This window comes from Talpa europaea (genome assembly GCF_964194135.1).
Source record: "Talpa europaea genome assembly, chromosome: 8".
In the NCBI taxonomy this organism is placed as follows: Eukaryota; Metazoa; Chordata; class Mammalia; order Eulipotyphla; family Talpidae; genus Talpa; species Talpa europaea.
Window position 1 is genome coordinate 85738736 of NC_140075.1, and position 14011 is coordinate 85752746.

The window sequence follows — 14011 nt, forward strand, 5'->3', positions numbered from 1 at the left end:
TTCTCTCACCCTCCCGCGCTTCTGACTGTACCCAGTGCATGTATAAACAAAAACGAACGAACAAATAAATAAATAAAGCATGCCTCTATTACCAAAAAAAAAAAAAAAAAAAAAAAAAAAAAAATTGTGATTATGATAATTTAGGAATGCTGAATGTAACAAAGTCTCAGTAGGGTTTACAATTTTAATAGCAATAAATTTTTAGTTGCTATTTGCTAATTTAACCCATTCTAATGTTGGATATTTATGTCACTTTAAATTTTCTTATATGTAATGTTGCTATGAGCATCTATGAACATGCTTTTCCTTGAAAATTTTTTGGGATAAAGAATCAAGATTGTTGGATTAAAGGAATGCAAACATTTTCTTGACTTTAAATTTGTCTTGATATTCTTGTTAGGTTTCCCTAGAGCAGAAAGAGTGTTCAAGGGGAATTGACTTGTGTAATGAAAATCCAAAGATGGGAGTTGTTGTTCCTCCAGACTTGTATGGGACCTGAAAAGGGGAACTAGAAAATCATCAGAACATCAGAACATTTGAGGAATCTTTGTTTCAAAGTTCTTCATAATCTCATGGCCTCTCTTCTCCCTGCACATTTGTTTCTTGATCAGCTTAATTTATTGGTTATGCTTTCTTAACACCTAGGCTGCACATCCCTGCGGCTTGCTTTCAAATGAAAGTCTTTCTTACTATGACTTGACCTGTTTTTAGCGTCTGTGACTGCTGCTAAGTACTTTAGACTGTCTTCTTCGTCAAAGCAAAAATCCAGTTATTACACATTTTTTTGGTCTTTTTTCTTTCATCCAGCTAAAACTAAGTAAACAAAACCTGAAACAAAGCTTGGGTCCTGTAGGCTGCGGACAGCTTCACAGCACTGTGCCAACTGCCTGCCCTGCTAGGGGAGGCCTAGCACAAGATTCTTTTTTTTTTTTTTTTTTTTAATTTTATAGAGGCATGTTTATTTATTTATTTATTTATTTATTTATTTATTTGCTTGTTTTTTTTGTTTATGCATGCACTGGGTACAGTCAGAAGCGCGGGAGGGTGAGAGAATTCACCAGAGCGGGGAGCAGAGCAGGCAGAAGGACCGAAGTACACTGCTGAGGGGAGCAGCGGGCGGCAGGAGAGGTCTGCGTGCCATGCGGGACCCTCCTCTGGTGGCCGGGGAGCAGCCGGGGATCGAACCGGTGCCGCAGAGGTCGCCGGCAGCTTCGCAATCCAGCGCTCAACCACTGCGCCACCGGGGAAGCCCTAGCACAAGATTCTTAACCCCCTTCAAGATTTTGTTCAAATTTCACTTTATGCATGTCCGGGGTTATATTAACATCATTTAAAAAATTTGCTTGTGGGGCTTCCCTGGTGGCACAGGGGTTAAAAGTCTCAGTGCTATCAAGCTATCACTAGCCACTGCAGCTTGAGTTCTGTCCCTGGCCAGGAAGCTGACCCACATGGCGCAGCAGACCTCTCCCATTTCACCCACTGCACCCTTCAGCAGTGTATTTCAATGGATCCACCTGTTCTGCTTTCCACTCTGTCTCTGGTGCATCCTCTCACCTCCCGCACCTCTGGCCTACACCCCAGTTCTTATATGCATAAATAATACAAAACAAATCTTTTTAAAAAATTGCTTGTGGATATATAAAATGTTAACAACTTTGTTCTCAGCTTCCATTTCTGGCTATTTTCCGATTTTTAGGGCATTGCTGGTATTCTTTGCATTTTTTAAGTGAAATAAAAATTAGTTGAAAGACTAAACTTAATAAGCCTAATTTTAGTTATCTTTATAAGATCCATTGGTCTGCCTATCATGGCAGTTAACACAGACAACTGTGAAAAGCAGTCATTTGTCTTGGAAAAATTTCTGAGTCCTACTAACATGGTTCTGGTGTACTGTTATATTCAGTAAACTCAGACTTATCCAAGGCAGGTGATTTCTAAGGTCTAAAATAATTCTTAAGATAGTGATTCCTCTCTTAAGGTAGAATTTGGTTTCTATATATAGCTTTTAGCTGTTTTCAGATTTTTTTTCTAATAATTCAAAAACTTATAAAAATCTCAGATTTATTAGTTTATTAAAAGTACAAAAGTTGGGCCTCCCCAGCGGCGCAGCAGTTGAGCACCGGGCTGCGAAGCTGCCCACAGCCTCTGCTACGACAGTTCGATCCCCGGCCGCTGGGCAAGGGTCCCACATGGCGTGCTGACCTCTCCTGCTGCCTGCTGCTCCCCTTAGCAATGTACTTCGTCAGTCTGCCTGTTCTGCTCTCTGCTCTGGCTCTGGTGAATTCTCTCACCCTCCCAAGCTTCTGACTGTACCCAGTGCTTATATAAATAAATAAATCTTAAAAAAAAATAAAAGGACAAAAGTAGACTTTTAGTTTTTATCTTCAGCATGTCATGGGATTTAATTTCATCTATTTACACCTTCTTTCACAGCTACTTTGAGATGAATTACAAGAATACAAACCAGTTTTATGTAGCTTATACATATTTATAGGAATAGCAATATTTGGAATTTAAACATTTAAATTTTAGCTGTAACTATGCGTATTTGATTAAAGCAATACCTTTTATAGTCTGGGATGGATGGTGATGGCTAGTTTTGCACTATGAATTGTTTGCAGTAAGGGATCCCTAGAACACATTTGAGGAAAGTATCTAATTTGTAATTTTATCCCAAATGACACATTCTAACATTTTGATTTTGTATTTCTGTATCTTTCATGTATCCCACCACATCTTGAGGCTATTAGTCACTGGAATAAAAGTGCCATCAAACTTGTGAATGGGCTTAAATTGCTAAATGAAGAAAGTAAACCTTCTCTTTTTTGTTCTTTGCTATCAAGAATGTGGTATTTTCAGTGAATATCCGGTGCGTTGGTAGTAGTTTAATGCCTCTTTATTTCCACATTAAATAGTATTCACCAACATTGTGCAAGAAAAGGAAAAAAACCTACGTTTTGATAAAATGACAAAGGTGGATGGGGGGGAGAATAGGATGTCTTTTTTTCCTTCCATTAAGATCTTTTCACGATTTAAAAAAATAGAAGGGTGTGTTACCAGCACTTTTTCTAGTTATGCTTTTGTTTCATAGTATATTTGAATTGCAGTTGGCAAAGTAATCAATATGTGATTTTGAACAACTAACCTGCTTAAATGATCAGATGAGGTTTGAAATGCCACTTGAATGAAAAGAGTTTTGTGTGTTTAATTTTTATATGACTGAGTTGTTTTTTTTTTTCTTTACATTGAGATTTTACAGGATCACATTAAGACGAGTACCATGGAGTTTTATGAGTCAACATATTTTATTGTCCTTATACCCTCAGTCGTCATTACAGTCATTTTCCTCTTCTTCTGGCTTTTCATGAAAGAAACATTATATGATGAAGTTCTTGCAAAACAGAAAAGAGAACAAAAACTTATTCCTGCTAAAACAGATAAGAAGAAGGCAGAAAAGAAAAAGAATAAAAAGAAAGAAATTCAGAATGGGAACCTCCATGAATCTGATTCTGAAAGTGTAGCACGGGATTTTAAGTTATCTGATGCCTTGGCTGTAGAAGATGAGCAAGTTGTACCTGTTCCATTGAATGTGGCTGAAACCTCAAGTAGTGTTAGAGAAAGAAAGAAGAAGGAAAAAAAATACAAGTCGGTACTAGAAGAGCAGGTCACCAAAGAAAGTGATGTATCAAAGATTCCAGGCAAAAAAGTAGAACCTGTCCCAGTTACTACACAGCCGACTCCCCCCTCTGAAGTAACTGCCTCAAAGAAGAAACCAGGGCAGAAGAAGTCTAAAAATGGAAGCGGTATTATAATCTATTCAGCTTTGTTGTGCAGTTGTATTTGTTTTAATATCTTTAGAATTTTCAAATAATTTTCTAGAAATTTGGATACTTTGTTAGGTATGGACACAGAATGTTGAACACTAAGTACACTTTCCTGTCTTTGTGCCTTTGCTTTCATTAACATTCATTGCTGATAGGAATTATTATTATTGACCATAAAGCGACATTTAAAACTAAGCTTCATATAAAAGATCTTTAGTAGAAATATGTAATGTCCAACTGTTTTTACTATAACCACCTGAGGACTTGTGAATATCAGCAGTTGGAAACATTTATTACAGTCAATATTTTATAATCACTGTGATAGGAATTAAAATAGAAAAGAAGTTAGATATAATTTCTAGATCTTGATTGGCTCATTTTGCAAACATCTGTTTTATGTTTAGGTATTTGGACTAAAGAGATGAATTGTACATTTTCAGTGTAGTTACATGCTAGCTTTAGACACAAACATAAATAGGTCATTGTAATATAAAGAGTTCATTCAGTATAATGATTTAGGTAACTCTAAACCAGTATAGGAATTCTAAGGTAGGACACTAAGCATGTAATTCCTGAAATTAATCTTAAAGGTTGAATAAGTACTATCTAATTTTTTTCTTTTAGTCGTTAGGGAGTGTGGGATAGGGTTTATCAGGGAAAGGGGTTAACAGGTGTAGTGGAAAGGATATGAAAAATTGCATGGTTATGTACAAAAATTACAAAAGGACTGTGTATACTGTTTGTATCTTATGGAATGTTAAATTAGTTATATTGAATTTTAAATATTGCTTGTCTATCTATGATCAGGCAATGATTACTAAAGAAATGAGTAAGCAAAGGATATCATTTTAGTGGGGGGGGGATAATATAAGCAAATAATAAAATTAGAATATGAGATGTACAAAGAACAGAAGTTCAGAAGCCAGAGTAACCAGTACAACTGGGAACTAGGGGTGAAAAACTTCATAGTGGAGGCAGTGCCTGAACTGACTTCTAGAATAGTTATGTCGCCTAAGAAATATTGGGGTTTCTTGTTCCACATTGGCAGAATATTATGTCACAAGAGTACAGAGTATCATTGAATGATGAAATGTGTATTAGGGAGTAGTTGGAAACAGCTGAAAAAGTATGCAGTGACTAGATCATGGTTTTTCTTATGTGTGTGTGTGCGCAGTGCTCAGGAACTGAAATGTAGCAGCTTAGCCATTGTTGGTAATTATCAACCAGGTTACTTTACGGGGTTAGACATATATCTTAGAAAGCTATCTTTGTCAGAATTTGGGAGGACAGATTCCATGAGGAAGTAGTTGATATAAGCTGATTAATTAAGAGGTTATTGTAGTTTTCCAGAGTGAAGGATGGAGGACTGAACTGTGGTAGTAACAGAAGAAATAGTAGATTGGAAAGGTCTACAGAGTAAAAATGACATAAGTTAACATATTGAGTAGGGTATGGCAGATGAAGGGGAGTGCAAGAGCGAAGCTTATTTGCCAGGTTTTAAGTTAGCTCAGAGTTGGCAAACTAGAGTAGCCAAATCCTAGTCTGCTTCCTGGTTTTTATGGTCCATCAACTAAGAATAGTTTTACATTTTAAATGGTTTGAAAAAATTTGAAGAATAATATTCTGTTAAATAAAGGTTTTTAATTGCAGCCATATACTAACATGTCTTTGATCGGCTTTTACTACAACAGAAGGTGAATAGTTATGGACAGTCTTTATGGCACACAAAACTTAAAATTTTTTACTTTTTGGCTCTTTATAGAAAAAGTTTGCCAATTCGTAATGGGTAATGTTTGATAGTACTAAAATAGGAAATACTGAAAAGAGTGCATATGCAGAGGAGAGCATTTTTAGTTGTATTTCATGTACCTCTGGGACCATCTACCTGGAGAACAGTTCAGGACATGTAAGTGTAGATGCATAAAGCTAGAATATAGATTCAGAAGCCTTAATCATGAGGGTAATAATTGAAGTCATGGTTAGCTGTAGTCTTAGGGAAGAATTTAAGTTGAAGACACAACCCTGAGGAACACCAACATTATGTATAAGGTGTTCAGTAAGAGCAACTCCCAAAGATTGCAAAGAAGTATTTCAAGTGTAAGAAGAGAATTTTCATGGAGCTGAGAGAGAATTCTCTATTTTATTGTGGTAGAATATATATAACTTAAAATTTACCATTTTAACATGTAGAGTTCTGTGGTATTAAAGTACATTCACATTTTTTGGTGCATTATCACCACCTGCCATCTCAAGAACTTTTTCATCTTCCCTAGTTGAAACTCCATGCCTATTAAAGACTGATTCCTCATTCCTTCCTTCCTCTGGCCACTGGCGACCACCATTCCACTTTCTGTCTATGAATTTGACTACTTAGGTATAAATGAAATCATACAACATTTGTCCTTTCATGACTGGTTTATTTTACTTAGTATAATAGAGAGTAGAGAATTTTAAAAAGCGGGTAGAGTATGATATGCTAAGAGAAAGTCAAGTAAGGATTCAAGGATATTATTGGTAGAGTATCCATTTTGGGAACACTAGGGACCACCCGAGTAACTTCTTTCATGGTTATACTGAAGGAAATGAAAACCAAATTGCAGTAAGTTGATAAGTGCTTGGTAGAAAAGGTAGTACAGAGCACTGTTTTGTCAATATAAGAAGGAAATGGGTGTGGTAAGGCTTTTATTTTTCAAGGTGGTAGAGATTGGACCATGACTGTATGTTGAATAGCTACCTGAGTGTAGCTCAGCAGTGGGCTATAAAAGGAGGAGCGGGTACTAGCAATCTAAATGAAGTTAAAGAACAGATGTAGCAGAGAAAGACAGAGTGATACGTTATTGGTGAGAGTTACATATCAATTAAAATTTTTAGTGATAAAAGTTTCTTTGAATTATAATTGCATTGTTTGTGGTATATTTATTGTTTCCTGTGATATTTCTCACTGATATTTTTCACTGATTTTAAATAAAGATGATCAGGATAAAAAGGTGGAAACTCCTATGATACCTTCAAAAAAGCAAGAGTCATTACCCCTCCATCAAGAGACTAAACAAGAAAGTGGGTCAGGAAAGAAGAAAGTGTCATCAAAGAAGCAAAAGACAGAAAACGGTGAAATTTGTCAATATGTATTTTATAAATATTCTAGAGATGTACACTACGACAAGGACCCTAGGGACCTCATATGTGTGTACCATAGAAACTGAAATACAAGTCCAGGGGTTTCTTTATGCCTTGTGGCTTCCTAGTGCTCTGGCAGATGGGCAAGGTATAAGTTTATGAAGAAGTTTATCTGAAATTTATGAAGGATAAAGCATTTATAAGTATTTTCTGAACTCTGTTTTGACAAGATAGGTGGCATAAGAACTTTAAAATAAAAATTCTGAAATATATATAGTTTTTAAATTGCATAAAGATTGATTTATTACTATCCTACATTCCCAATTGTTCCCAAACATAATTGGTATGTATATATGAGAAACATCTAAAAAGGTGATATAGCAGTTTTTATAGTTGAGGAATTGTCCAAAAAAAGCTTAGCTATGAATTTTTTTTGTAGATTAAACTGATTTTCAAATAATATTTGACTGGTATCGACTAGTGTTAGAAAAACGGTGAAAATGGAAAGGGAAAAGATGAAATTCTATTATTTGTCTTAAAATTATGGCATATCAACTAATCAGGTAGAAAAAATGTATTACCCAAAAATATTTGATAAGACTAAGTCTTTAAGTTTCAAATTAAAGAAGTGTACATGCCCAAAAGTCTCTTTAAAATGCTGGGCATATAGAGTGAGTTCCACATAGTTATTGACGTTTGTATCTCTAACCAACAAAATATCAGATTTTAATGTTCAAACGTTTAGATTTCTTCCCATTAAAATTAGGAACATGGGCTTCCCTGATGGCCTGGGCATTATCACTGTTATGGCCTGAGTGCAATCTCTGGCCAGGGAGCTAACCCACATATGGTGCAGCAGACTGCTGTCTCGCCCACTGCTGTTTTTAGCAGTGTATTTCAAGAAATCCTCCTGTTCTGCTCCCCACTCTGTCCCTGGTGAATCCTCTCACCTCCACCCTCTACCCTGCACCTCTGGCCTATACCTTAGTTCCACATGCACACGTACACGCACACGGAACAAAATAAGGAGGCTTCCTCCATTTTTAATGTTGTTCTGGAAGATTTAACCAGTGTAGTAAGATGTGCAGTGGAAATGAGAGGAGTAACAATTAGAAGTAGAAGGGTATCTGTGAGGAGCTGTGACTTTTGTACTTAGCAAGTGAAAGAAACTCCATTAAAAATTGAGTTATAAATTACCAACATTAAGTAAAAATAATTTCCTTTAGCACTAAATAAATGTGAATGGATTCTTAGGTTAAAACAGAAGAAAAGTGAGAACTAATTTACAAAAATGCAAAAAATGCATAAGATGAAAATTTCAGATATTACTGAGAGGAAATAGGCTACATGCTTTTAGATGACTTAATGATTTACTGTAAAGTATAATAGTGAGCTGGTACTGCTTAGAGTGTTTTGACTTGTTAAGTAATAAAATTAGGTGGTATTAGAGATTTAAAAATAACTACATTATCGACTTGTGTGCTTAATGTATTTATTCATTGTTACAAAAAACCCTGTGTCATTATGATTTTGTTGAATTTTATTTGCAGTCTTGGTAGATGAACCCCTTATTCATGCAACTACCTACATTCCTCTTATGGATAATGCTGACCCAAATCCTGTGGTGGATAAGAGAGATGTTATTGAGTTGATTAAACCTCAGCAAATAGAAGGAATCCAGAAAATGGGGGCTAAAAAACCGAAGATTGAAACTGATAAAGGTAATGTGTAGAATGTTACAACACATTTGCAATACATATTTTTTGCAAAAACACATTTTTTGAGTCTAATGGAATCTAGTCTGTTTTCTCAAGAAGTGATGAATTGCAAAGAATAGTAGTTTTCTAGTTTCACCTTCTTAATTTTGTAGATCTGGACATTGGAGTTTGATTTGCTTAGGGTCTCAATTTGCTTGGGGTGTTTTGCTGTCTGATGATTATTCCCCTTCTACTATTTGCTGTGAAGGCTATATGCTAATTCACAGCTTCCTTTTAAAAAAAATTTTTCATTTTTTTGTAGAACACTTAGAGTCACAGCAAATTTTGAAAAGTACAGAGATTTCCAACATACTCTTGTCCCCACACTGCATTATTATTATTTTTTTTTTTAAATGAGCTCCTTTGGGTCTAATGGGTGGCAGTTTCTTTAAGAGTAGGTGCCTAATATGAGAATCCTGGGGGAATTAAGGTAGGTGTATCAGAAGGTGTTTGATGCATGGATTTTTTTTTAAAATTAATTAATTTATACAAGTGCTGGGTACAGTCAGAAGCGCGGAGGGTGAGAGAATTCACCAGAGCGGGAAACAGAATAGGCAGAATGATGAAATACACTGCTGAGGGGAGCAGTGGACGTGGCAGGAGAGGTCTGTCGTGCCATGTGGGACCCTCGCCGGCGACTGGGGATTGAGCCACAGAGTCAACTGCTGCGCCATCCTGGGAGGCCCGATGCATGGATTTTTAATCAGATCTTTTTTAACTTCAATCTTATGTTCTCATCTTTTTTTTTTAATATGTCAATTATTAAGGTTAAATGAGTATGTTTGTGAACAGATTTAATGTAGACTAACATGCAAGACATTTAATTTTTTTTTTAAGTGAGCATACTGGAACTTCATACTGACACTTCAGTGTTCTGCATTTTGAGCAGATTTTTAGTTAATTTCATATTGTATTAAAGATTATAAAGGTGGTTTTTTTTCTGTCTTGACTGGAACAATTGTTATTTGACCTGAAATGTAAATCTATTTTCTCTTGGTTGTTACTTTCTTGGTCAGGGATTCTTGATGCTTACCTTTGCTAAAGTCATTACTTGTGTCTTTTAAATGTCAACCTCCCTCCCTTTTCTTTCCCCAAAGAAAATGCTGAAGTGAAATTTAAAGATTTTCTTCTGACCTTGAAAACTATGATGTTTTCAGAAGATGAAGCTCTCTGTGTTGTAGACCTGCTAAAAGAGAAGTCTGGGGTAATACAGGATGCTTTAAAGAAGGTAAGCATATTTTTGATATGGGTATATTTGGGAGCAGAGATTGGCAGTTCACCAAGCAAGATTTCTGTTAGAATGCTAAATTATTACCTGCTCCCATCCGTCATACCCCAAAGCACATAAGTCATATTTGAAAACTCTAGAATGCCTTCAGAAATTATTTCATATGTCCATAATAATCAGTATAATTTATTAGCTTAATCAGGTATCTGAGTCATCTGATGTTTTAACACAAGTGGATTACTTATAATAAGATGGTTTATATGATTGTAAGGTCATATGACACTTCGCTCAGTTGTACCTTGCTTTCAATAAAGTCATATGATTTCTGGATAACATGCATGGATTGTGACTGAAGATATCCACCATTCGCAGAACCTGGGAATCTGTTTTCTAGAGAGATTGTTGTGGGTGTATGTGATAGAATCTTTCTCAAATAAATTATTTGGATGGTGAATCATTGCTATAGCTGATTAAAATTTGTAAAAACAGAAAAGAGATCTGTGGAGTCAATATCTTAATTCCTGATGGCTCACATATTATTGCATCAACTATGTCATACTGGAGAAGATGACAGGTTTTCAAGTGTAACTTATATGACACTGATGTCTGGTATTCAATATTAGATTGTTGGACATAAAGCGTTCCTCTTCTGAAATGTACACACTTACACACACAGGTGCTCACATACACACACATCTAACCACTTACATACTTTAAACCTTTGATTGGCTTCCACTTTTTTCTCAAAGATCACTTTAGTCTGTAAGTCATTACCTCTCACATGGTTACCTTTATGGTCTGGTTGATGTTCATGCTTTCCTTCTTAATCCTCAAATTTAGTTTTTCCCACACTACTCCAAGGTGACTTTTAAGAGGTAAATAAGGTTACATCATCACTGTTTTGAAAACTCTTTAGTGCCTTTCTTTTTCACATTTAAGCCTGGGCTTGCTAAAGTATTAGGATTATATTCCATGTTGCTCTAAAACCTTATCCATCTCATGGTATTTCCCCTATCCCCCTAACTACATTTCACTCATTCTAGGTTTTTTCTGGTTCCTCCCCACTTTGAATAAGCTTAGCTGGAAAAGGGAAAATAGAGTAAAGGCTTTAGGGGTTGCTTAGTTGGAAAGATGTTAGGTTGTGTGTATATGCACATGTCTTTGTGTTTGAACTCCCAAGACATTTGTGTTTTTATTTAGAGTGTAGATTAAGATCCTGGTTCTTGCTTCAATTATGTGATTTTTCAACTTTAAATTATTGTTTTGGTTTATACTATGTATAAACAGGAGGCCTGCCTACTTAATTTTTCCTTGACTCCTCTCCTTTTGTTAATCCTATCATTCCTATTTATCAAAACCCTTTAATATTTAGTGTGTTCAATGACTGTAATTGTTTCATCTCAATTCTATTGTAAATGATAGATTTGAAGTTTCATATCAGTTCTTTTGAGTTAGCTTATGTATTCCTCTCTTGGTTGACTGGTTATTTTTCCTGGAAAATTTTCAGAAGGACCCACGGAAACTATATTTCCCAAATTCTTTGTTGTCTCTCTCCTTGAGTTATGTGGTGTAGGGTATGATGTTTCTGTGTTTCACTTTGTTTCCTTAGGAATTTTTCCAGTTTGCTTTACTGTTCTCTGTGTTCATACCACAGGTTATTGCCCAGCCTGAATTTTGTATTATTTTCATCAAACTACACTCTCACAATAAAAATATCCTTTGAGCACTCAACCACATGCTTATTATTCCTTGGACTTTTCTAGAGTCCATTCTCCTTACAGAATCCAGGGGTTCAGTTCTTTGATGTTCCGCAGTAACTTTACTATAATTATAATCTAGCTTGATAGTGACTCCTCTATTAATATCTAGCTTGATATTGACTCCTCTGTGGTCCTTTGGATAAAGCATGTCTTCAGTCTTGAATTTTACTGTCTCAAAATAATTGAAATAATGAGTATCATTTAAGCACATGTTGGATCATCTTGGCTTTTATCTTTCACTTGTTAGCCCCCCAAGATGTTGGTTTATATCGAAATACTTCTTTAAATCCCTACCCTGGACTCATGTCTCTTAAATGTATATTCTGTGGATGTCTTCTGTTAGCTGCTCATTGGATTATATATATATATATATTTTTTTTAAAGATTTATTTTATTTATTTATACAAGCACTGGGTACAGTCAGAAGCACGGGAGGGTGAGAGAATTCACCAGAGCCAGAGCGGGGAGCAGAGCAGGCAGAAGGACCGAAGTACACTGCTGAGGGGAGCAGCGGGCGGCAGGAGAGGTCTGTGCGCCATGTGGGACCCTCCTCTGGTGGCCTGGGAGCAGCTGGGGAGCAGCCGGGGATCGAACCGGCGCTGCAGAGGCATTGGGCAGCTTCGCAACCCAGCGTTCAACCGCTGCGCCACCGGGGAGGCCCTGGATTATATTTTTGAGATGGTCCTAATTTTACTTCTACTTTGGGTTTTGCCAGCTTATATTTCAGCTCCTATTTCTCTTATTTTGCCAACTCATATTTTACCTCATTTTATTCTCTTTCTGTGGTCTTAACTTTTCTCTTAGCTTTTTCTTGTGAATTCTGTTTTTTACTCTTACTTTCCATATCTAGAAAATCATGTTGATTTTTTTAATCAAATTTTTGTTTGCTCTTTGATCTTTTTATGGTGGTTTTTCTTCACTTACCTTTTTCTATCTTTCTTTTTTTCTATCCTGCATACCTACTATTTCCTTCTTTTTGATCAGTACGCCTCTTCCAGTGATGGGTATTTCTCTTGGATCATCTTTATGCTTGGGAATAGAAAATGTGGAAGGGCCAAGGGTAACTGATGTTCTCCTTGAGCTGTGTATTTTGCAAATGAGTTCTTTTAAGCTTTCCATTCTCCCATGTGAAAGATCTCACTATAGAAAGTGTCTCCCTACTCTGTCTCACTGATGAGTTGTTCTCTCTGAGTCAAGTTTGATTTCTTCTTTATTCTTTGAGACTTCCTTCCAAGATAATTCCTGCCTTCTACTTTGCACTTGTTCCTGATGTCAAAGCTGGAGAGGGCTGGGGGGAGATGTGGATTGTTGGTTTTACCTTTAATAACATACCTATTAACTTCAGAAAACTGTGCTTTCATGGCACCTCTGTTGTCTTGGGTATATTCTGACAGTTGTTGAGCACCTGTGTTTGATCTCCGCTACTTATGATAGTCTTTCCTGATACTTGATTCATAGTCTTCCTTTGAGCTTTCATAAGGAGAAGGCAGAAATTGTTATCTTGATTGTGGGTTTAAAACTGAAAGTCCTGTAGTTTTTTGTATAATCTGTTTCTTGATTGTTATGAATCCTGTTGTATAGTTCAGAATATATAATGACACAGTGACTTTTCAGATATTTCATTTTTACCCCTAATATTTCAATGATCAGTAATTGGCAGTAATTCTCTATATGTAACAGAGAACTCTGCATTCACCTGAGAGCAATTGCAATTAGATACTTCCTTTTCATAATTTTTAGTCACCCATGTTAACTATTGATTCTGTATTGATTTCTCAATTGCAGTCAAGTAAGGGAGAATTGACTGCACTTATACATCAACTTCAAGAAAAAGACAAGTTACTTGCTGCAGTGAAGGAAGATGGTGCTACTGCAAAGGATCGGTGTAAGCAGTTAACCCAGGTGAAGATATTCTTTTAGGAAACGTACTTTCTGAATCAGAAGCAATGAAAAATTTTAGAAATTGCCATTTCTGCTTTAATTATTTGTGTAATAAACTTTTTAAAAAAGATTTATTTGTAGAAGAACTAGGGTGTAGGCCAGAGGTGCGCAGCTCTACTGAAATACGCTGCACCATATGGGGGTTCCCCTTGCCAGGGACTGAACTAAGGCCCTACCAGTGATAGTGTTGAGACTTAACTCCTGTGCCACTAGGGAGACCCTATGTAATAAACTTATACCCAATAAAAGTTATCTTCTTTTAGAATTTTGGTGGTGGTAAAGGCGTGTCTCACTCTTTTCTTACATAATTTTATGGCATATTTTATTATAGCCTATAAGTTGAATTATGAGTAACAGTAGTTACAGATATCCTAATGGCAGAAT

General features: G+C 36.1%; 1 protein-coding gene across 1 annotated transcript in view; it reads left to right on the forward strand.

Annotated features, from left to right (window-relative positions):
• Nucleotides 1–3002: 3002 nt before the first annotated feature.
• KTN1 (kinectin 1) overlaps nucleotides 3003–14011 on the forward strand; it is a gene marked incomplete at its 3' end in the record, with an annotated part of 75524 nt that continues 64515 nt past the window's right edge. The window contains exons 1-5 of the mRNA XM_084240278.1: nucleotides 3003–3803; nucleotides 6795–6932; nucleotides 8492–8662; nucleotides 9796–9926; nucleotides 13472–13588. Of these exons, the coding sequence (XP_084096404.1) occupies nucleotides 3281–3803; nucleotides 6795–6932; nucleotides 8492–8662; nucleotides 9796–9926; nucleotides 13472–13588 (1080 nt within the window). The 5' untranslated portion in view covers nucleotides 3003–3280. The remainder of the gene's footprint in view (nucleotides 3804–6794; nucleotides 6933–8491; nucleotides 8663–9795; nucleotides 9927–13471; nucleotides 13589–14011) is intronic.